Source organism: Lipotes vexillifer, unplaced genomic scaffold, assembly GCF_000442215.2.
Source record: "Lipotes vexillifer unplaced genomic scaffold, Lipotes_vexillifer_v1.1 scaffold1176, whole genome shotgun sequence".
Lineage (NCBI taxonomy): Eukaryota > Metazoa > Chordata > Mammalia > Artiodactyla > Lipotidae > Lipotes > Lipotes vexillifer.
Window position 1 is genome coordinate 276340 of NW_006795223.1, and position 25811 is coordinate 302150.

Below are 25811 nucleotides of genomic sequence, written 5' to 3' on the forward strand. Positions count from 1 at the left end.
GACTTTCCCCAGTCACAATTGGTCTCACCCACCCTTTGATTCTCTCAACATGTTGTTGCCTCTATAATGGCCATAATCTTGTTGCATTGCTCTTAGTTGCTTCCTTCTTTACTGGAGCAACTAGAGGACAGTGAGTGCACCCAGAACAGGACATTGGACACAGTGAATGCTCAATAAATACTTGCAGAACAAAAAAATAATAATAATTGATGAAAATGTTAATTATATTCAATCAAAACAACTACAGTACAGTTAACATTTATGTTTTAAAAGGTTTATGAACAAGATTAAGAAAAAAGTAGATGTTAAATTTTGAGTAACATCATTCTTGATGGATCCTATAAAAACAATAATTTCTTTTCTCATCTCCAACTTATCTGTTAGAATACTTAAATGATCATTTAATGAACAGTGTGCCCTAGAAGCACCAAAAAGTGCTTCACTTGGGAACATGTTTCTAGTTCACCACGTAATATAGCCTTCAGTGTCGTAAATCCATCCTTGAGGGGCTTTAATCTCCTACAGTAAACAATATTCAGTGCTTTGTGACCAGAATCTGCTTCAGACAATGGTATACAAAACTATTTGAAGAAATTATTTATAAGTGTTCATAAATAAGCAGGCTAGGAAAAAAGAAACATTTGGGGATACTTTATTTTTATGATAAGGAAATTTCACATAAAAGTCTTCATCATTTCTTTAATTCACAAAAAGCACAAATCAGTTAGAATTAAAGGGAAAAGTTCACACCAAACAATAAAGACTTTTGGTCTTTTCTCTTCCCCCTGTAACAAGAACAAAAATATAAGTACTAATTAAATTAATAGATGCAGGATGTAACTGGTTTTATTATTTTATATTATATATATACATATATTGGATCTATATAAGATAAACTGCTAGGAAGGCCTTCTAATGACATTCTCTGAAGCCATGAAATAACCTTAAAGAATTTTGAGTTAGTTGAATCACTAATTTAACATTGTGGGCATTATTTTGTTCCAGGGTTTTTAAAGAAGTTTTTTTTTTTTTTTTTTTATGAATTGCATTTATTTTTAAGAAAAGTATTTAATGTTAGCTCTTAGGATGTATTTAACTATGGATCAATATTTGTGAAGAATCAACATTATAGTTAGCCTTATCTGAATTTTTTGTTACCTGAAGTAATTTAAACTCCCAAAGCAGCACGAGTTTTTGAAATCAGTCCTGGACCCTACAAATTAAAAAGAATCATCAACAAACTAGTGAATATAAAAAATAAAGAAGCAGACTCACAGATATAGAGAACAAACTAGTGGCTACCAGTGGGGAGAGGGAAGGGGGGAGGGGTAATATAGAGGTAAGGGAGCAAGAGGTACAAACTATTAGGTATAAAATAAGCTACAAGGTTATATTGTACAACAGAGGATGCAGGCCATATTTTATAATAACTATAAATGGAATATAATCTTTAAAAATTTGTGAACCACTAGATTATAGACCTGTAACATATAATATTGTACATCCACTCTACTTCAATTAAAAAAAGAAAAAAAGAAAATAAATCAGTCAATAAGAATCATCAGATAAAAAAGTAGACCGCTGTGCCAGTTGTACAGTTAACTCTCCACTACCTAGGGGTGAATTCATTGGTTTATAGGTTAACCAAGTTAAAAATAAAGATATACAACTCTGATGTCAACAAGCTAGGACAATAGAAGGCAGAAGGAAAACAACTCCACTCTTATCAACAGGAGGTATTGCTTTTCCTATACCAATCTCCCAACTTTTACAAAGCTTCATCCCATCTCTCCCCTTTCTCTACAAATCAGTCACAGAAATTAAAAGGTTTGCAGAGAAAATACTGCTATGTTACTATTTGTTAATGTTCTCTGCATGTAAATGAACGTGTTCTCAAAACAGAGGACATTAATCTTTTTGTATCATATTTATCAGAAATGGTTTACATAAAATCTATTTTATCAGTTTTGTTTTATCTCATTTCATTATCTGTGTCCCACCCCTCCTACCAAAAACAGACACATACTAGTAAGAACACACACTCAAACCCATGTAATTACATTAGCTATTGAAAAACTCAACATTTCTAAATATTATCAAATAACAAAACATCTAAACTTCTACATCATGAGATAGTCAAATAAAATTGGCAAAAAGGCTGAATTATAGAATATCTTTTAAAAATATAGTGATGCTCTATTCAAATATATTTAGTAATATAAGCTAGAGGCTTACAAAATGTAGTCAATTTACAAATCCAGCTAAAATTGCTAAATAATTATATTAAGATAATACCTAATTACTACTCCGTTAATATTCAAAGGCTTGCTCCTGAGTTGAATATATTTCCTATAAATATTCCCCCAATATCCTATGTGCACAATTAATCTGCTATTAAATCCTTTTAATCCATTTAGCTCAATTGATAATTTTTAAGCCAGAAGCTGTCTAAATTATCATCAGTTAATTATAAATTCACTTTACAGTTTTCTCCACTAGAAAATAAATCAAAATTACTAATTCTCATAATATACTCTAAAATTACACTTCTCCTAATATTTAGTGAGAAAACTGTGATTATTTTTAAATATTATAAAATCCTTCAATCTATTTCTAAATTAAATATTTCTGGCATTATTTTAAAATTATAAATTAGTGGGATACTCTTTTCATTATTCGTTACAAAAAATTCCATACCAAGTATTCTGAGTGTAAACATGAGCTGCACATACCTCTTCCTCAAAGCAGACTTCCTGCCCTTGGCCTTGGCAGCACTTTCCCAGGAGGCCAGAGAAATCTGCAATGACGGCCTCAAGTTGTTCCTCTGTGATTTGTGGCTTTTGCTTCACAAGGTTAATGAGAAATCTATGATTTAAAACAAAGCAATATAAAAGAGAAGTCTGCTATGCAATGGTATTTTTCTAAAGCCTTCCTAGGAGAGAACTTTCAGAGCTCTGGCAACCCTTACCCGAAACCCTCATTCCATTAACCCATCACCAGACTCACCACATATATCTTGGCTAACACTTTATTAGAAAGACTGAGGCGAGAAACATGCTAAATGTTCCATTGGTCTGGACCTGTGCAGGTTATAGATGAAACACTATTTCACAGTCCCACCTTACTTATATGTAGTGAAATAGTCTCTTTCTTATTTGCCTAAAAAATTCTTTCCAGTTCTCTCTTCTAAAATATGTCTTATCCATACTCAAAGGCTCCAGCTTCCAAACCCTTGTCATTCACATTATCACACCCCTAACCTGAGCACTGTCTGTCCTAATTTCCTGTAATACTCATTTGGTAATACATTCAGGCTGGAATTAATGTTGACCTAGGGAATAGGGGAGGCTTGCCAGGTGGCATTCTTACTGTACCTAGAAACATGCCTCAGATTGTGACAGAGAAAAAAGGGATGAACAAGTTTTCCAAAATGAAGGAAGACCTTTTACAAAGTATGGGAGTATGAAAATGCATGAGAATTTGGAGAACATGAGTTACATTGACTTGCATTACTATCATCATTACAGAATGCCTCCCACAATGAACTGAAATGTGTATTCCACTTCATAACGCCCATATTGCATGGTTGAATCAAATGTTATGATTATTCTCTTCAAAGAGTAAACAGTGTGGGAAAAAACTCAAAAGTGTTTATTCAGTGCTTGGAATGGAAGTACCCAAGACTTACTGCAAAGATATATCCTAATTACTTGAAATAGATTGCCCCTTTTCCCTCGATCCCAAGATGCATCACAACAATAGTTTAAAAGGAGACTAGTTTTACAAACAGGAAATTATCTGCCCCAGTGAATTTTTCCAGACTAGAGGCTATGAAGACTCTGAGACAAGACTATTCTGAAAGTCACTTTAAGTGCTGTGGAGTAATAATTTTCTCCTGGTGAGCCCAAGGGTGTTGGGTGTGTGAAGTAGAAATCTCCACCACTATTTAGTGTTGTCAGTCTTCTCCATGCTAGCGAATACCCATTTCTTACTGTTGCTTCATTGTTTGCAGTGCTACACCCTGAGCTTGGCACAGATCCTTATGGAAGATGAACTTGTCATCAGAGAATGGCGGAGAAACGTATGTCTCATCCACCACCAAGCTGCTGAAACATGGCCTCCTGTTGGCGTATGAAGAGGTGCAGCACTGGCCAACCCCAGGGTTTACGGGAGTCTCTTCATGTCTGATACATAAAAGTCCAATAATAAGGTCAGCCTAATTAGGAGAATGAGAAAGGAGAAAGCAAGGAGAGGGAGCATCAGCCATAGAATTGATTCAGGAAAATTGTTGCAATAGTGTTTAATGTCCAGTAACTTATAATTAATTTACAGGAAAATTTGCTGTCTGTGTAGGGATCATGTGCTGCCATATTGTAGACTCTTATTTACCCATTTGTTTGGGATAAACTTCAGCATTTAGTGACCAATGTTCCACAAGTGATGTTGAAGAGAGCCACTTCAGCTATTTGTGTCAGCGATTTGAAACACATTTTCAGTTACATACATACTTCTGAAGGGGAAAAGTCTCTGAAATCAATACATGGCCTACATTTTCCATGTATATTTAGTTGAGCTTTCCATTTTATTTTTCGGATTCAGAGAATCACTTTCTGAAGTAAGAATAGCACAAACCTAACCCTTTCACATATGTACATACATGCATACATACAGCTAATATGTAGTCCTAATTGTAAAGAAATAAGATGTGTGTGTGTGTGTGTGTGTGTGTGAGTCTGTGTGTCCTTAAGGCTTTCCTAGTGTAGAATTGGCCTACCTTCCACACTTCAGAGATATTTCTTAAACACCTAATAATAACTTGTAACAAGGGCCAACATATTTTGTGGGCATACTATGTATCAGGCTAGTACTGAGTGAGTCACACGGATTACCTCGTTTAAGACAGCCATCCCAACTTTATTCTCAAATGTCAGATGAAAATTCTCAAGCTTAGTGAGATAACTAGCTTTCCCAGAGTGGCAAGACTCACAAGTGGTGACAGTGGGATGGGAATGTAGGCAGGAGGCCCCCAGAACCTATACTCCTGAACCATTACACCATCCTGTGCCCCTGCATCCTCCCAACATGGGGGATTCAATAAATGACAAAGATGATGCTTAATCACAGGAAAGTTTCTTTTCACTGCTAAGCTTTGACAAAAAATTCCAGGACATGAAGACTGGCTAGCAAATGACTCCCCATCATCAAAAAGAGGAAAAGTGAAAAAAAAAAAAAAAGATACACAATTTTATTTGCAATTGTGACTTCAAGGGAAAAAATAATAAAAAAAAAATTCAACCTGTAATCATATGTATGACATTAAGAAGTAAAGATTATTGGCATTACCAATTGGAAAGTCATTTTACTATTCAGAACGTGGGATCTACCTGTTCTGTACCCTGCACCCTGTCAAGGGGAATAAATTGTCCCTAATATCATCATAAAAAATTAAACTATAAAAGACAAAAACATAGGTATGGCTAAAAACAAAATAGCATATTTTAATCTGTCAAAGTTGAAGCTTTTTCTGTTTTAACATTAAAGTAGGTATTTGGTGAAATCATGAACTGAGTGACGTGTCAGTCTTTCTGTCTCCCCTGTACATGAAGCTTGCTTGTTTGTTGAATAGACTCACTGCACTTCTACCAGCCATTCTAGAAGGACAGGAAGCTTGCCCACATGACAACCATTCAGAGCCGAGTTCTTACACCCCTTCAACTGCAACTAATCCAACAAGTCCTGGAAAGCCATCTCCACATTGGTTTTTCCCATTTCCCCTAAATGGGAATTATAAGGCTATCTCAAGCCCAAAAGGGCAGAAAAAGGATGGGACTAAACAAAACACTCACCACTCCCTCACCACAGGCCAATTGTTTGTCCTCACTGAGATGGCAACAAGTGGCTCCCGCGGTCGCCATTTTCCTGGTCAAGGTCATCAGCTCAGCTGGGGTCAGCTGAGGGGCCTTCTTTGTGTAAGCAACAAGAAACCTGAAAGAAGCATTTTTCACCAAATCTTGCTGAGTCCTTCAGGAGACTCTGGACTCTCATTCCTTCTAAAAGACCCCCTTTTGGCATCAGAGAACATGAAATTAGCTCATTTGTTTCACCCACATGGTACCTGGACCAACGCTGGAGGTGCATTTACTCTGATAAGCATTCCCTACCCTCTTCTTACACCAACAGATCACAACGGGAAAATAAACGCTGGGCAGCAGGCTGACTCCTATTCCCAACCTCAGAAGTTTCCTCGATATGCACTTTGATCTTTTGGCGCTTTAACTACGACAGGCTATGATACAATGGGTATCTTTACTGCAAAAATCTGCACGGTTTGGGGAACCCAAAGCCAGTACCACAGATCAGGCTTCACAGGCCATCTGTTGCTCCTAAAGAGAGAGAACTGGGAAAGGCCACCTTCTGGAACTGGAAACTGGGTGATCAGATTACAAGACCTCCAGTCCAACATAGGGGCTGGAATTTGGGTAGCCATGGGTGATTAATTTAGATGGGTCTTTCCCTCACTAGTTAATGATCTTAAATCACTCCAAATACTGTTTTAAAAAGCATACGCATTTTGTAAGTAATATTCTCCTAATTTCTGGAAGAGGCCGCAGCTTCGCTTTGCCAGCGCTTGGCTCTCCTGGATATATTTCTCTAACTCTTCTTCCTGAAAATACAAGCATTATTACATACATTTTTTTCTCTTTCTTCACACATAACTTTGTATGTAAAAATTGGCCAGTAATAGTTTATTCTGTTTTGATACAAATCTTAGAGAAACCACTTTAGAGGGTTTTTTAATATTAAAGATGAATTGTGAGAATTAAGGCCAATGAACTTTAGGGAGAATAAGTTTAAAACTTTGTGAATCACCAAGTTATTTGATGGCAGAACTCAAACTTTGGGTAAAAAGTTACAATTCTTTCTGTACAAGATTCTTGCCTTTCTGGAGTGGAGCTATTCAAAAATGAATATTATTTTTATTCTGTGCATCAAAGAACTTTTCGTTAAAACATTCTTATTTCTAAAATAAGCCAATAGTTGTTGACTACTAGTTAATCACTACTTGATAGCTAGATAGCTAGTTAGTAGACATAACTAACTAACTGCTCATTAGTAATTAGATGCTTTCAAACAAACAGCACTTTTAATGCATGATATCCATCTAGTTTTCCAGATTTTCCTTAAAAAACTAGAGCATTTTACCCCTTTATCCTGGCATTCAGGAGGGCTTTCAGACTGTGAACATTTCTCCAATAACTCCTGATATCCTTTAGCAACTCTTAGAATTATTGGGACAGCAAGCTTAGTATGTCTTCTTGAATATTCATAAGTAAATCTGAAATATGTGTGAAAAAAATCATGTTATTGGAATTAAGAGACAAATTATTCCTGTGTTATATGGCACGCAGAAGTTAAAATGCAAATAAATAAAACTAGAAATCAAATATTATTTCAACTATATGCATGGCAAAGCTATTAATAAAAATTATAATCCCTCAAATTGTTCTAAAACGGTATTTTGTTTTCTTTTGCACTATTCACTTTCAGTTATGGACGTGAAATCTATCCATACAACAAATATTTTTCCACTGCCAAGTCTGTGCAAACAATTTCTTTAAGCAGTATGGATTCAATCATGTATAAGATAAAATGTCTGACCTCTCAAAAGCAGGCATTATAGGGAGACAGAAACCAATAAGAAATAGGTCATCCAATCTTAGGTAGTGATAAATCAATGAAGAGAAATAAAGCAAGATAGACAAGAAGGAAAGGGGTGACAATTTAGAGTGTGTGGTCAAGAAAAGTCTCTTTGAGTAGCTCTTTCAGGAGAAAAACCTGGGTGAAGGAAGCCACACAAAGTATCTGGGGGAAGATCATTCTCAGCTGAGAAAATTTCTACTGCAAAGAACCTTTCCAATTGAAGAACTGCTTCTATTAAATAAACAATTAGCATCAGAATGTATGAATGGGTAAATTTAAAGAGGATTCTTGAATTTACTAATTGTATTCCCAGGTTGTAGAAATAAGTCATATTAGTTCTTCCTCCAATAATGTCATTATGGGTTTCTGAAATCTGGACTTTGCTCTTGTTTGCATAAATTAATTTAGCGGTGCAAACAATGTGTGCATGTCTAATTTTAATCAACAATAGAGTAATACCCTCCAGGAATATTAAAAAGAAAATTGCACCATTCTTTTCATTACTACATTAAAAGCAGACTCAAATTTAGAAGGACCTTTGGAGATCACTAAGTATAGTGTCCTAAAAGCTGCACAAATGCCTCCTCTAATAGTGTCCACTGATACACACTGTACAATAAAGGATAATGTGTTAACTGCTTGCTCCCCTTAAAGGCAAATAGAATGAGAACATGTCTTGTCAATTACAACTACCATACTGCTAATGTCTCTAAATGTGTTTTCACTTCCTTAAAAAAATAAAACATGTATTCAATAAATAGCAAATAAACTGCTACAATGAAAGCCCTTCTATCTAGCATTATCTATTAAGTTATATTTGGGGGAAAAAGTTTTTAAAACATGCACAGTGAAAAAGCACATTCTTAATTATGAGCCCTTCTTATTACAAAAATATCCATATCCTATTCGGATGTCCAATGGTGGTCCTTACATGAGTAATCCATACAGGGATGACAATGCTTCTGATTCCAGAGAAACTGATACAAAACAAAATGCATCCTCATAAGCAAGCCAGTTAATAACAGCAGTGGTGAAAGTCTCATCAGTATAAGATAGACCCTATTCCTTACTTCCTTGTTATTTCCTCCTAACTATATTTTGGCTTAGAACATTCTAACATTATCCTCATATACTGAGTTCAGAAACCATTTCAACAACACAAAGCTGTCAGTCACATCATAATTTTTACTTGTGTGAACATACATTTACAGAGTGTGTTACCTTGCCATATAGAGATCTTTTTCCCTTGAAGAAAGTTGGTTGAAATCTGTCTCTCCTAAAAACCTATTTAGAGTTGGAGATAAGCCTTCAGGTTTGTCATCATTTTCTGCATGAATTATACAATGACCAAGTTCAAGTGTGGTGGGTAATTTGCAGCATTCTGCTATTTTGCTTGACAGAATATCTTGCTGAGAACATATGTAGGACATAATTTTTTCCTGTAATAGAAAAATAAAGTCTAAGTGTTAAACATTTATTCTTTAATTCAGGACCTCGTGGCCAGTCCTAGGAAGGAAAGAAGGAAGAAGACATTTACCTTGTCTCCCATTTTAGTGCTTTCTCCCTACTCTACCTTTCCTCACTCCTTTCCACCTAGCCTTGTTTGTTCAATTCTTCTTTTCATAGTTGTCAGCTAAAATCTACTATTTTATTCTAATAGCAAGCTTTTAAAAACAAAAGACAAATGTACTCCTCAAACCAAATGACATGCACGTTGATGCATATCTTTCTATTAGTATTGAAATTTGGTAGTAAACATTTGCTGTTTATATAACCCTGCAGTAACCGATTATGACCTCCAGAGGGCAGTCTATAGATAATGAAATGCACGTAAGTGGCCAGAAAGAAGCCGAGCTTACACGTACCTGTCAAAGGACTGAAAATTCTGTGCATTCTCACCAGGAACAATTAGAACCCATTATTCAGCCATTAAAATCCAACTTATATACCATACTTTTAAATTATTTTTTTCACTTTAATGGAAAAGGGTGGTTTGAAGTCCAAAAATTGAAAAAACTAAACTTTAAAAAATGAGTATACAAATTAGTAAAATAGTCAACTGAAACTGATACAACTCACATCAAAGAAAAATAAAATCATTCTTATTACCATTCTAATATGAAGGTAAATGCTTCTAAAAGGAAAAATAAATGATATAGGAAAATTTGTCTTGGAGGCAGCCCCAACTACTGACACCAGGATTCTCTGCCTGGGCCCAAAGACTCACCCTCAGGTCTCCCCTACAGCCTTGGCTTCTTGCTGGTTTTCAAGCGTATCTCAGCCAAATTGCCGTGGACTTGCTGAAAGGAGCATTCTATCCTCACTTTCAACCTTCTGGAAACCATATTCCAGCCCTGGTTTCAAGCCACCGAAATATCTAGGAGCAATGATTCTAAGCCTCCTTGAAGAAGAGGGTATATCACAGGGGACCAGAGAGGGAATAATTTGGGGATAGACAGGCCTCCAACATCTAGGAAGCCTAGGGTGGCCCGAAATAGACCAATGCCACACTGCTTAAATCGCAACTGACTATGGCATGCTTGAGGATTCTGTTTTTGGGGTATTTGCTTTTGGTTTTTAATGCCCCTAGAGCCCTTATTCACACCTCTCCATGATGGCTAGCTTTTTACCATATAGAATAATATCTTGTGTTATTTTTTATGTTTCTTTTATTATTTTGTTGTATTCATGTAATAACTCTATGTATATAATATAGAGTGCCTTCCATGTGCCAGGCATGGCGCTGATGGCCTATGGAAATAACAGTAAACCAAAGACAGTCTCTAACCCCAATGAGGTCACATGTCTTATCTCTCTTATCAAACTATACATTTCTTGAAACCAGCTTGTGCCTTCCTAACAGGTATGCCCCACAGTGGCTAGCACATAGAAAGTATTCAATATATATTTATCAAATGAAAGCACAAATGGGTGAAAAAACAAATATATTAAAAATAGAGTTTTCCCCCCAAAATTCTGTGTGGAGACCTCCAGAGAGGTTACCATCTCCTTTAGAAGTAAGAATGAATGGGCACTGGTCTAGGAAGAGGGGCGCATCCCTTAAGTGAAAAGCAGAGTCAACAAAAGAGATTCAAGTTTTACTATTAAGAATTCTGTAACTTCACTCAGTCAGCTAGTTTCCACATTCTATGACCAACTATGGCAGACACCCTTCTCCCATTTAGAATGAGAGAAAGAGAAAGAAAAGGGAGTGGGAATATCTCTTTTATAGGAGGCAAGACTCTTCACCCCATCCTGCAGACACTCCAGCACATTTCCTCTGCAGCATTCCTCGTGTACGTGGGCCACATCCACGACCAGTTTCTGAATTTCAGTAAAATTAGCTTTGGGAAACTTTTGACTCAGTTTAGTAACAGTTCTAAGGGGAAAAAAAGAATTAGAATCAATCTTGGTTATCTATCAAAATTAAATAACGACAGGAATAAAGACGCAGACGCAGGGAATGGACTTGTGGACGTGGGAGGGGGAAGGGTAAGCTGGGACGAAGTGAGAGAGTGGCATGGACATATATACACTACCAAATGTAAAATAGATAGCTAGTGGGAAGCAGCCGCATAGCACAGGGAGTTCAGCTCGGTGCTTTGTGACCACCTAGAGGGGTGGGATAGGGAGAGTGGGAGGGAGACGCAAGAGGGAGGAGATATGGGGATATATGTATATGTATAGCGGATTCACTTTGTTATACAGCAGATGCTAACACAACATTGTAAAGCAATTATACTCCACAATAAAGATGTTAAGTAAACTTAAATAACATTTATAGAGTATTAGTATAGTTACAGCTCCAAGGATAAAAGACCAATATGTTCTTGTTTAAAAATAAAAGGAAAAGTGTTATGTCTTGTTAATTCTAGCCCAGTCTTTCAAGGCAGTGGCTCTGTAAACTGTGATCTGGCCCTACAAAAGGTTTAGAAGTGATTTATCTTTTCCTAAAACCTTTACTGTGGATTTTAATGATATCTATCTTTTTGCTGTTCAACCCTGTTGCTGAGTATTGGGGCTCATTGCTGTGAGAGGGTGGGAAAAAATTAAAAAGGATAAACAATTAAGAAACGGAAAATTCTATGAGAACGATAATCATTCTTTTACTTGGGAGAAAAAATTACTTCTTAGAATATAGGGAAGGATGCATATGTGCATATTAACGGGACAAGAAAGTGGAGCAGACTAAGCACTCAAATGTGTCATCATGCCAAGACATGTAGTGTGACCCAAAAAGGAGGTAAGAAACAAAAATTCTTATTTCTTCTGCATAGTTCATGTAAATTTTAAGAGATGTCTTGGTGGGACCACTGTGGCCTAGAGCAACTGGTATTGTTGCTGCTACTGATAAAGACGGATTTTCTTTTTAAATTGAGAACATTTAAATTTAACTACTTATGGATAGCAAATGATAAACAATGTCATTATAATAAAATCTTAACTTACATTGTATTACTAAGATAAATTTAACTAAAGCAAATCATGAATCAATCTTTAAGTTTCTAATGGAGTTGGAGGGTGATTAAAGCATAATCTGACCTCTTCCAAGAAGAATCAGTCAGTCTTGGAACTACATCCATGACTAAAAACTTTAATCTGTCTTCACTATGGACAATATTTTTAAATGTGTCATTTAAAACAAGCAACCAAATAAATAAAATTTAAATGCATGCACTTAATACTCTTCAATTAGCAGGTCAGAGGTTTTTCTAGGCTATAAATGTTTCAGCATAAAAGTTAAAGAGTACTTTAAACCAGTTATGTAATTTAAAATTTCCTAGTAACCATAGTAAAACGTAAAAAGGAACAGGTTAAATTTACTTTAATAATATGTTTTTTAACCCAATATATCAAAAATAATATCATTTCAATATGTAATCAACATTAAAACTTATTTTTTAACCATTTTTTATTCAAGTATAGTTAATTTACAGTGTTGTATTAGTTTTAGGTGTGCAGCAAAGTGATTCAGTTTTATATATATATATATATAACTGAATATATATATTTTTTCAGATTATTTTCCATTATAGGTTATTACAAGATACTGAATATAGTTTCCTGTGTTATACAGTAGGTCCTTGTTGTTTATAACATTAAAACCTATTAATGAGATACTGTACATTTTCTTTTTCATACTAAGTCTTTGAAATCAGGTTTTACACTTAGAACACAGTTCCTCATTTGCACTAGCCACATTTCAAATGCTCAGGAGCTTCGTGTGTCTAGTGGCTGCCATACTGGCTAGTGGAGCTCTAAACCACTGGTAATTCTGATTCCTATACTTGACCTCAAAGTCTCAGTTGTCAGGACACAGACAATTAGAGATCACTGACATAGCAGACAAGTATGTGTAATGGAAATAAATGATGACAAGGATCATCAGCTGTGTAAAAATAAATAAATAAAATAAAATGAAAAAAAAAAAAGAAAGAAAAATCATGAAAAGGATCTAGAAAAACTTTGTTCTGATGACCAGTAGTGTGGTCTTGGGTAAACTGTTTTAATCTGTCTGGACCTCAGGTTACCCATGTGTAAAAATGAAGAGGTTGAACTACCTGATTCAATTGTTTGGGCTTTTTTTTTTTTTAAATATTCCTCTCATCCTAACAACAAAGATAGATAGATGAGATAGAGATAAATTGGATAGATGAAAGATAGATAGATGATAGATTAGATAGATAGATAGATAGATAGACAGACAGAATCAAGGGAAAAGAGAAAAGGCAAATATGCTAAGTGTAAGAGTTAATGCAGTCAGCTGAAAAACTCCAAATTTGCCTCTGAGCTTTTTAGCAGCTGGGACAAGAAAACAGACTTCAGTGAATTACATGCTTTCATCAGTTAGGAAAATACATGCCAGTTCTTCAGAAATGACTATTTTGTTTTCCTCTGGACAATGGATTCTAATATTATTGCCTCAAGTGAATATTTTCATAAAAAGCAATAATTGACACAATGGACTTTTATAGGAAGATTAGGAAGCAGAGTTAATGTAAAGAATTTCTTGTTAAGCCAGAAATTTTAAATGATACTTAGAGAAGGCTAATCTACCTTGTAGAGAATCTAGGAAAATGTGGTATATCTGCTTAAGATCATTCCATCAACTTAAAAAAAATAAACAGTTTAATAACATCTGGAGATCATAGATCAAAACCATTGTGTCAGGTACTGGGAAGAAAGCAAACTTGTTACCACAAGAACCTTAAAATGTCTTACAGATATAAAGCATACAAACAAGCACAAATGAAAAGAGAAACAACTGGAATTTTTGAGCACTTCTTTTAGACCATAACACACATCAAAAAGCATATATCTCAATGAACTAATGCATAAAAAATAATAAAAGGTAATACTTCTCTAAAAAAAAAAGTGTAGTATAATTATGAGGTGTAAATTGATGGCAGTCCAGAACTTGAGTATCTAGAAGAATAGGTAAAAAGCATAAATCTCCAAAGTCTTCTCAAGTGTTATCTCATGTAGACTTTAATAAGTGTGAAACAGCAGACTGATCCTGTTCCTCCCAATCCTAGGATTTCATGATTCTCATCACATTAGCTCTCATCAAAGGAAACTTCATTCTCTACAACAGTAACAATGTGAAAAATGGACTCAAACTGCAAAATGGGAGTTTTGCAGATCTCACCTTCTTCCCTAGATAGAGCTTAAACTTACATGGCTCGGAAGGTTCGGGGTCCAAACTTTCTCATTACTGCACATATGTGTTGATTTAACAAGCTGCTTTCTCTTAATTCTTTTGTAATTGATGCTGCCTAGATAGAAAAATGAGGTGTCAAGAAAGGATGTATTTTCCTTTATAGGCTCTAATAATTAGAAAAACAACAGATACAACTAAAACATTAAACTCTAAAAATTTTTGCTAAAACTTATAAATGCAATATATCTTTGCAGAACTTTATTCATTCTTTCTTTTAGATGGGTTTATATACATCTATGCCAGGTAGAATTACTAAAAATATCTTGAAACAGAAACACTTGTAACTTTCATACTTGAGATAATGAATAAACAACTGTAATTTTGAACAAATTGAAGCCTGATAATTTCTTAAATGTCTTCTCGGTAACCAAACGTAAGATTGCATCACAGCCTGACATTCTGGGAATAGTCACAGTTCTTAGGAATTTTGTTATAGGACTTCAGGCAGCAAGTAATTAATCGTGGATGTTGTTCTAGCTCTCCAAAACCTAAGAAAACTATTTGCATCTCTAAACCTAAGTTTCCTTCTTTGTTAAATGACAATAACACTTACATCTCAAATTTGTTCTAAGGTTTAAAAGAAATAATAAATATAAAGCACTTATCATACTTCTCGTTCACCTTTTTTCTCTTCTACTCTTTTTCCTTCTGCCCCATCTTCTTTCACTTGCTTCCTTCACTTCTTACTCTTCTCTCTTTCATTTATGTTATCACCTCTATCTCTGTCTTTATCGCACCAAACTCACTTCCTTAATAATAAAATGATTGTTGGCTGAATTAATGGATAAAGGAATGAATAAAAAAAGAGCAAACCCAGCGTTTTTAGCCCAAAGAATAGCAGAGTGCTGAAATATGCTCTATTCTGAAAATGATACTCTGCCCACAAAGCATATTTCCATTTTTAACTTTGTTTGGTTTTAGTAAGTCATAGCCAGATTGAAGTTACTGGTTCAGATATCCACACAAATACAATACCTTTGTTTGGAAGCATTCAACTGCATTTTCGGCTTTGCAGCAAGGTGGAATTATTTTGTCATATTGAGCAGCCAAAGAAAGAATTGTAGGTGCATATAGGAAGGGGTGCCTTCTTGCTATCTCATAGACGTATCTGTGAAATGAAAAGGAGCAGTAAGATTTACAAACACATTAAAATAGGACTGTTACTGCTTGGAACTAGACTCTGGAATTGTTTAAAGATTCAGAAAATAGTCATATTTTTTTCCACTTGCTGTCAAAATTTTCCTCACTAAAGATCCTCCAAGAAAAGGAAAAATCTATTATGAGATTATAAGAGCAAACTAGGCAAAAACACTGACTATGATTCTTATGAAAGTATCCTTTTCAATAAGCTTACACAGATATGTTTCGGGGGTCAGCAAGGCCAGACCTCCACTAAGTAAAAGAGAAAGGTGGAGTCTTTTTTCTCATCAGTGCAGAATGAGATTATCCACCCTGGCAGTCAACATAGCAGAGATGTTCTAAGGGCAGGCTCTATATTTCTCTGGATTAGGCAGCAACGTGGAAGGTAGAAGTGATTAAGAGTTAAACACAGGCTCCCCCAACAGAGAACCTGGGTTCAAATCCCAGCTTGGGAATGTACTAGTGGTCTGCCCTCATCCAATTGTCTTAACCGTCTAAGCTTCAATTTCTTCATCTGCAAAATAGGAAGAAGAAAAGGAATGAAGAGAAAGAGGACAAGGAGATGATAGGCTGTTTGTGAGCATTAATATGATCATACGTGCCAAGCACACATGTTCCTAAAACATCCTAAATGCTCAATAAATGTTAGACATGCTTATGTACCTTAAACATTCCTGGATCGCTAACATTTTCTATTTTCAGGCAATTTGGTGAACACAAAACACCAAATATTTGGCTCTGGAAGGAGTCATTTTGTGCCACACTAATATATTCTTGGGCAAGCTAAAATTAGAGAGAAAAAACAAGGTGTATCTAAGAGACTAAAGGAAAAACTGGTGGGTCTCCTGTGTGGTCTATACCCATCTATCTACTTGCCGTGGAGACAAAGTTACACTTAATGTTTCTCACCTAACCTCGTAGGGCAGGAGCTCAGCAGATGCCACACCAAACATTATTTCTCCATGTTTTAGAATACAGCCACAAATTGCAGAATTTGTAGATTCTGCTCGGTACTGCACCCTTTCTGGGGTCTTATCTACCTTTAAAATTGGATCCTTACCGGTTCATAAATAGCTCTCTGTCTTCTTCATATGCTTTACAACTTGTGACAGGTTCTGGAACTTGGAAAGGTGGGATGGATGCTGGAACGGCCTTTTTGTGTGCTAGGAAACAGTCATGTCTTTCCTCTCCACTTTGGCTGCAGCAGTCTGAAAGCCCATACTTTTCAGGAATTTCCTTTTCATGGCAAATTTCTTCCAGAAAGGCAGATACCTATAAGATTTATTTTTAATGAAAGACAACTAACTTTACCTAAAAATGCTGTAAAACACATGAAAAGTTTTCTAATATTTAAAGTCAGAACAGTAGATTAGGAAAATAATTCCCCCTACAAAATCCAATATATTTAGTTTCAGCCTGATGGGATAGCTTTCTTTTATGTGTTTGGAAAATGGAATTTAGTTTTCAACCTTAAATAATACACATGCCTATTAGACAAAATTATTTTATCTTAAAAGGAGGACATAGATAATCCATCTGGCATTCTTATTATGAGACACTGATATAAAATTGGATATTATTTTCAAATAAAAATCAAAATATTTTGAAACTGAATAAAAATAGCTTCCAATACTTTTAATGGGTCTAATTATAGATTTAGCTAAAATGTTTTAGGCAATTCCCTGGCAGTCCAGTGGTTAGGACTTGGAGCTTTCACTGCTGTGGCCTGGGTTCAATCCCTGGTTGGGGAACTAAGATCCAAAAAAAAAAAAAAAGTTTTAAAATGTACATTGTAAGTGTTTAAAATCTTTCTTGTTTGCCTTAGCTTTACCAAAATCAGGTGAAGACACCACTAGTCTGATGAATGCCTCTGAGGAATACGTGTGTTTCATTCATCTCAGGAAACTTTTAATTTAGCTTTTATAACTGCTAATATTTAGAGAATCCTGGAAATCTTAACTAAGACTTCCAGTTCCCAATCCACCTAAAAAATCATGCCTTTAAGTTTACAATGGTAAATCACTAATCTGTAACATCACCTTGGATGTCTCATTGGATGTAAAGTTGCAATACAAAATGTATTTTGCTTATTTCACATGTCAAGCTAAAAATAGAGATGCCTATAAGGGATTTTTATTTAAGTCATCAATTTCAGAGTTGTAAAGTACTTTATATCTTTAAAAGGGCATCTCCTTTGCAATATTGCAGATACATCATTTTTTGGCTAATTCACGAGCTCCATCATGACAGAGGATTCTCTGGGCATTTTGTCCCAGAACTGGTAGCTCTAATCATTTTAAAGTTCTTAATTCTTTTCTATATTGAGATAATAATAAACACTAATAACTGTTATTTATTAATCTTCTACATTAGGATATCCTATAATAAAAAAAAGTAGTCACTGTTTATTTGAAGTTCAAATTTAAGAGGGCTTCATATTTTGTTGTTGTTTGTTAAATCTGTCAACCCTAATCTATGCTATGCACCTCACATTCACTATAGTGTATAGTATAATGAAGTCACTAAGGGTGTTAGTTCTGGAGCCAGATGACATAATTTAAATCCTGGTTCTGGACTCCCTTAAGAAAGTTGTTTAACCTCTCTGTGCCTCATCTTCTCCAACTGGAATATTAGCATCTATCTCCTAGGATTATTGTAAAGATTTAATAAATTAATATTTGCAAGGAAAGCTGATATTCTACCAATAAGCCCCAGCCAGGGTCTCTTGGCTCACTGGACATTGATTCTGATTCATCAATGCTATGCTCCATGTCACAAAGTATTTTGATCATCAATGTATATGTAACACTCCTGAGAATAATGCCTGTCACATTGTGTGCTTAATACAAATTAACCCCTGCTACCATTATCATATCAATCTCCATGACAACCCAGAAATGGAAGCTATTATTATTCTTCACTTTATATATAAGGAAACTAAAGCTCAATGAAGTTAAGTAATACGCCCATGGCCACCAAGATACTCTGATTTCAGAACCTTAGCTCTTAGTCACCGTGCTTATATTGTCTCTTTACAATAGACACCCATTGTTTTCTCCTCTGCTCTCGCCAGCAAATCAGAATTAACCTAAACCTCCTTTCATAAAACAGGTCTTGAGATATTTAAATGTATTTATTTCTTATGCAGTCCCTGCATCTTCTCTTCTGCATGCTGAGTTTTGGTCAAATATCACAGTGCTTTTTTAAAAAATTATTATTATTCACTCACCTGGTTTTCTAAACACCCTGCAGGCTGCTCACTGCCAGTGGATTTCTCTATTACAGTCAATACATCTTTCACCATTTGACTTACTTCCTTGTAAGTGGCTTCTTGAACAAACTGGGCAAAAAATATGGTAGCTCTGAAACAAAAATACATATGAATGCTTAAGGAACAGACATATCAATCTTTTTCTCAAGGTTAGTTTTTGTTTGTTTTTATTGTCTGTTATGTTGTGACCTGTTTAGGGGATGACTTTTGCTAAAAAAGTATGTGAAATTTTAGCCATCCAGGAAGAAATGTCTGTCTTCTTGTCCCCTTCCCCCATAAATATACATATATCTGTTAACAATGAAAATAAGTGGATTTCCCCTAAGAGTGGTTCCTCCTTTTGTGGTCATCCACCCACTGCAATGTCTCCATAATTGAAGGTATTTATATCCTTTGTAGTTTTTTGTTTTTTGTTTTTTTTAAGCAAAGAATTGGTCATTAGACCTCTACCTGTGTCTACTACCAGCGTGATCAAGGTCTGATCATGGATTGACCCAAAGCAATGCTTCTGCAGGTTTCTGTGTGCAACCAGTATCTGTAACACATGACTTTAAATTCCTTATTAGAAACTTCAGAAGTGTGGGACAGAAAGATATCATTCAAGAGAACAACATACCTTCTACAAATAACCAAAAACAGAACATTTTACCTCCTACTATTTGCCACTAGGATTAAATAGTATTCAGAATAGAGAATATGGTAATGTCATCCTATTGGTATTGATGAGAAAAATTCCTGAATTCATACATAGTTGCCATCAATCAGACATTATTCCTCAGCTTCTAAAATCTGATTTTGTTTGTCCCATCTCTTTACAAGGAATCTAGAGTTTGGGGTTAATATCTAAGGCGTGGAGTAACAGTTCAACCTCTTCAATATCAATTTGATATTCAACATAAATAACTTTTCTTAGCATTGTCTAGTTTGCTTTCACACTTTTAAAAACTCATAGGGCTATCCAACTTTATTCAATTACCTAACTAAAATTTTCATTGCTTTGCATATTTAAAGTGCATTTATACAAGCAAAACTTACAGGTCAACTAAATTCATCTCTGCAGAGCATGGGGAAGAATCCAATATGGAAGCTGGAAAGCAAGATAAACTTCATGAGAAATGATATTTTCAACTGCAGTCAGGAAAGTAATCGTTGTTAGTTGTAAATGTTTGTGTCTAAGTTAAAACTATACAATTTTAGAACTGAGAGGACATTAGGAATCATGTATCCAAGCATCTTAATTTTGTACTTGAGAAAACTAAGAAACTAAGGAATAAAGTTAATGAGAATAATTTATAGTAAACTTCACACTAAAATTCAGATTTTATATCTTCCAATTTCTTGGAACCATTGAACCATTCACAGGTAACGTTAAGCACTGCCATGATTTTGTAAAACTCTTGTACTCTTATAAATATACAAGTTTATCATTCATTTAATGATATTCACCAATTAAATGTTTTTCCTCTGTGTCGAACAGTAAGTATGATAAATAAATCAAGGCAAATGAATAAAAGCAAATTTAAGAATTTTCATATAGGAAAAAGACAAAAGAAAAGCACAAAATATCTTACCTATTCCATATGCATTTTTTTGCATTGTTCTGGATTGAGTAAAATTTAGTAGAAAAATTAAAAAAATTGATACCTCCCACTTCATGGTTGCTAGCTATTTCGTTGTTGGTGATGATGATGGGGGCAGAATATTGAAAATCATGCTGAAATTCTTTTATAGTCTTCTCTAGCAATGCCTGTTAACTAGTAATCTTCTGTTGGTATATCTGTTACTTTATTTCCTTATGTTCCAAATGGGATGACTTGCTAATAATTAACAGCACAGGGATTATTTGTGTTTTATGTTCAAGGACACAGACCTCTTTTGGGTGGAAAAAGGGGGAAAAACTTGCAAATTCATTCCATTTTGCAAATATAACAAATATTCTTCTCAAACTACAGAGTATTCAAGGAGGTGACTTTTCCCTAAATTGCACAACAGAAGTTAACAGGGCCATAGACAAAAGACATCAGACTTTGTATGAAATTCAACTAAATGCACTAACTCATTACTGCCATATTATCAGTAGGGCAGTACAGTGTCATGGTGCAACATGAGGGCTTGGGGACCAGGGTTGAATTTTTGCCCTACCACTTATTAGCTACATAATTTTGGATGAGTTGTTTAATTTTTCTGAGCTTTATTTTCATCATCTATAAAATAATGAGAGTGAAAGAATTCTTTCATGATTAAATAAATTAATGAGTGGAAATGGCTAAGAATAGGGCCTTTTGCAGAATGGCACTTAATAGATGGGAGTTTTATTTATTCACTCAACAAAAAGAGGAAGTCTGCATACCAGGCACTGTTCTTTGATGGAAATAATCATCAACAAGAAACAGGCACCACCCCTGTTCTCACTGAGTTTACTATATAACAGGAGAGACAGACAGTTATTATCAGCAATCACAACACAGTGTGATAGATGCAGTGATAAGTAGAGTAAGAAGAGGAACACCTGACATCTTTGGAGGGAGTCAGGGTAGGCTTCCTGGAGGAAGCAACCTCTTAGTGGGGACCAGTAGAAAAACTGAAGGTGGGACAAACAAAGAGGGAGGCAAGTGTGCAAAGCAAATTTAGAAAGCCGTGGAAAGGCCCACTAGTGAGGGCCAGCACAGTGTATTTAAGGAACTGGAAGAAATGCAACTGCAATGAGATACAAAGTTTAAAGATGAGGAAACTTACTCTATAAAGGGAATTTCTGGCAAAGTGAGCAGGGCCACATCTCAAAGACCTTTTAAATCAAGTTTACACTTCATCCTAAAATAACAGAGACTACAAAAGGGAGCTAATAAAATCATATTTGTGCTTTGAAACCATCTCTTTGTTATAAAAGGAGACAAGATTGTGATAAAGAGAACTGTTAGGAAGTTTTTATAATAATACGGTCCAGTAAGTGCCCTGGATGAGGCTAGTGCTAATAGGAATGAGAGTTGTGGATGAATGTAAGTGATATGAATGAGTTAAAATCGAAAGGACTTACTTACTGAATGCGTGTTCAGTTTTGCATATATCGAAGCTTAAGGCAGAGTGACCAGTCCACTCTGGTTTATGCCTGTTAACTTAGTGTAATTATTAAGCAGAACACCCTGGTTTGCAAGTTTGAAGTAAGACCTCCTCTAGAGAAGCTGATGGGCAGTTGAATAGTACTTCTTAACCTCTGCAACAAGATCAAAGCTGGAGATGGAGATTCAGGAATCATCAGCTTTTGGATAGTTATTATAGCCATGTGATGGGATGAGAAAGAGAGATGGTAGTGAAAAGAGGTACCCTGAGGAACACCCAATTTTAAAAGACAAGCAATAAAGAGGAGCTGTGAACCAGAGTTTGTCTACTAACTGCAAACAACCCATGATATATATGTGTCATTGCTCAAAGTGTTGTCCAAAGTGTACAGTTTACATCAAATGTGTTTCCATTGCTCTAATTCTGATGGTTTACTTTTTAATAAATCTATGAAACTGCTCAGAAACAGCTTAGCATGGTAAACTGGACTTTTGTATCAGGCAGATGTTAATCTTGGCTGTAACAATTATTAGCCATATGACTTTGGGCAAATAATTTAATCTCTTTGATTCTTAATTTTCTCACGTATATAATGAAAATGATAATATTCACCTGAAGTTCTTTGTGTATAGATGGAATAATGTATTTAAAACGTTTGATACCTAACATTTTTAAAAGATAATAATTTTTATTATCATGTTAGCGTTGCTATTAGTATTAAATATTAGAGGTACTTTTCTTCAAAGCAATTAAGCTATACATGTGGTTGCTAGAAAATGCCTTCTCTTCAGACGATACTGGACTACTTATTCCTTCTGGGTTCTGTGTTGGGTTGAGTGGTTGGTTGTTTGAAAGCTTGGCGGGGAGGGGGACTGTGGTTAATCTCTCTTCCCCTTTCTCAACAATGCTTGTAAAAATTTTATCCATCCTTTAAGGTCTATATCAAATAATTTTCCATGACTGTATCTCTGATTACTCCCTAAATAGAGAAGAATGCTCTCACTTTTGGCGACCTATAACACCTTTTAGATTTTTTTCTCTTGGTACTTTTCCTTTGACCTTACATCACAGTCATTTGCAAGCTTAGGCAGTTCTTCCTGAATAGTTGACTTCTTGGACTCAAGGACTCACCTTCACGACTCCTGCAGTGCCTAGCACAATGTCTGGCACAAAGCAGAACCTTTAAGTAGAAACTGAGTGGCACTGAATCAGATTTTTGCAGTCAGGATTTATGCACTCACCGTCCTCACTCACTCATTTGACGTATATGAATGACACATCTCTCATACCCTTCTAACCAGAGATCACTGCTGAAATGTTTACATTCATATTTTCTCTGGTAATCAGGGTCTAGAGGCCCTGAGATAGATATGAGAAGAGGACAGTACCTAGGATCATGGTTAGGTGAAGATCCTCATGAATGATGACGAGTCCGTTTGCAAGCCATAACGCTTAAAAACACACTCCATAGAGCACATATAAGCAAATTCTAGCAGGAAGAATGCTTCCAAAGTCCTCCAGTCCAATAGAGTCTTCTTGTCACCTAAGATTTAATTACATTTAGCCCAATACTAAATGTAATGTCACCTACAGAAAGCCACCAGAATTACCACCACCACCCTCTCCAGATTTCTAAGAATTAAGGAGTATGGAAGGACTACTTGCATTTATCCTGGACACCTCTAGCTCTTATTTTCTTGTCCTGCTGGGTTCTCTTTACCTGTGCTTTATCTTCTCTCCTACATATGCTATCTCTTATCCTGAACCTTATATTGGATACCCCTCAGTTGCTTTTGTAAAGAACCCCCCAACACAAGTGTGAATCAAGATATTTGAAATCAAACATGAAAAATCCTTTTCAGGTTGTCGCAATACCACCTGACATCTCATGTAGAGTGCTGACCAACCCCTTCCTTTCCTGGTTTCTCTTCCCTCCTTCTTTCTTATCTTTTCTCAGCTGGCCTCAGCCCCTCCACTCCTCTTCCTATTACTGTTTTCAGGCAGAGAAAACCATCTCTCCCTTTGTTTAACGTGAGCCTATCTAAATCATAACCCAGGGCAGAAGCCACTTTTCACATTTGCTGGCCTCCAAAAGTTATCGACGTATTTTGCGAAGGAAGGAAGGAAGGAAGGAAGGAAAGAAGGAAGGAAGGGAGGGAGAGAGGGAGGAAGGAAGAGGGAACAGTTTTCCTTCATCAAAGGGATTTTGCCTCTTTTTGCGGGGGGAGGCATTTTTTCCTCTCATCTACACCAGGAACAGAATGAGAGGGATCAGAGTCAGAGAAGACAACAATCTGCCTGCCAAACTTGAAAGGACAGAGTGCCTCAAAGTCGACAAGGTGAAGTAAAACATCAGTATAAGTCAAGCAGAGATACAACAAAGTAAGTCAGGGACCAATCATAAATTAATGTCACAAAAATCTATGTTCTGTTTACATCATCTCTCCTTATATGGGTGGACTGCTCCTGCTAGCTTAAGCACGGGTCCTTAAAACAGCAGAACTGGTCCACATACCCAGATAGATTATAAACTATTTCAGGGAAACATACTTTGAGAGCATCTCCCAAAAGTCCTAGAACAATAAATTACAAAGGAAAAAAAGCACTTTCTAAATACTTTGTTGTAATGACATATACTTTCTCTGATGAGGAAATACTTACACGACTCCCCTCTTCCCAGGTACTATAGCCAAGGCAGAATATGAGAAATAACAAAGGGGTTCTCTGGCCTTATGCCATCATCAGCATAACTGCCGGACACTACCTTTCCTTAGCAAGGTGGAGAGATGGCTGATCCTCATAGGAGATTCAGAAAAATCCCCTACATGGTCCAGAGGTTTCACACACTCTTATGGACTGAATGTTTGTGTCCATATGTTGAAGGCCTAACCCCCCGTGCGATGGTATTTGGAGACTGGGCCTTTGGCAAGTAATTAGGCATAGATGAGGTCATGAGCAAGGGGCCCCAGGATGGAATTAGTGTCCTTATAAGAAGAGACACCAGAGAGCACTCTTGCGTTTGTGCTCTCTCTCTCTCTCTCTCTCTCTCTCTCTCTCACCTGTGAGGACACAGTGAGAAGGTGGACATCTGCAAGCCACCTAGTGAACACTCACCTGAAACTGAACCCTACTAGATACTTATCTTGGACTTTCCAGCATACAGAACTAGGAGAAAAATTAATTTCTGTTGTTTAAGCCACCTAGTCTACAGTATTTTGTTATGGCAGCCCAAGCTGACTAAAGCACACACACACACTCGCACACCTGTGCATTATTTTCATGAGAATTATATAGAATAAAAAATAGAATTATTATCTATTGTTCTTAAGCCAATCACACTGACCCCAGAACATAAACTACCTCATTCTAAACAGGTTCTGTTTATTTAGAGAAATGTGGCTGGCTTTTGATGTTCCTGAAAAAGAATGAGAACATATGTGCTCTCCAGTATTCTGTGGGAGGAAAGAAATTTGTGAGTGGATTGTGCTGTGGCCTCACAATTTCTGTCATGAGAAAGGTAATAAAATGGGTCAGAGCACATCTCCATTCCCGTCCTCAATACCTCATAATCGTTCTTGCACTGAATCAGTTTTACCTCAAGCAATGCATCTGTCATTCACCCCATCACAAAGTTAGGGAGGCCAGCTCTCTCATCCAAGACAGTTCTGAATGTAGTTCTGAACGTAGAAGAGCCGATCCTTCAGCACTGGGAAGAAGCAGTGGAGTGAATATCTGAATATGGCTGCGGAGTTCTACATTTTTTTCCTCGTTGCAATTTACAATAAAAAAGAAATCAAGGGAGCATCTTTCCCACAGTGCAGAGGCATTCTTAGTTTGGGCACACATTCTTCTTACCAGCTGCTGGAGCTAACTCTGCACTCTGCTCCCTTACAATTTCTGCTTCAGTGCCCTAGAGCTGAG

General features: G+C 36.1%; 1 protein-coding gene across 1 annotated transcript; it reads right to left on the reverse strand.

Moving 5' to 3' along the window:
- Window positions 1-637: 637 nt before the first annotated feature.
- LOC103087515 (alpha-fetoprotein) lies at window positions 638-20582 on the reverse strand. Its single transcript, XM_007467567.1, has 15 exons — window positions 20405-20582; window positions 19869-19920; window positions 18792-18924; window positions 16623-16834; window positions 15398-15530; window positions 14380-14477; window positions 10951-11080; window positions 8923-9140; window positions 7204-7336; window positions 6567-6664; window positions 5847-5985; window positions 3993-4216; window positions 2733-2865; window positions 1159-1213; window positions 638-785 (listed from the first exon to the last, which is right to left on the reverse strand). Exons 1-14 carry the CDS (start codon window positions 20487-20489, stop codon window positions 1169-1171), a joined length of 1833 nt encoding a protein of 610 aa, XP_007467629.1. The 5' UTR covers window positions 20490-20582; the 3' UTR covers window positions 638-785; window positions 1159-1168.
- Window positions 20583-25811: the final 5229 nt, after the last annotated feature.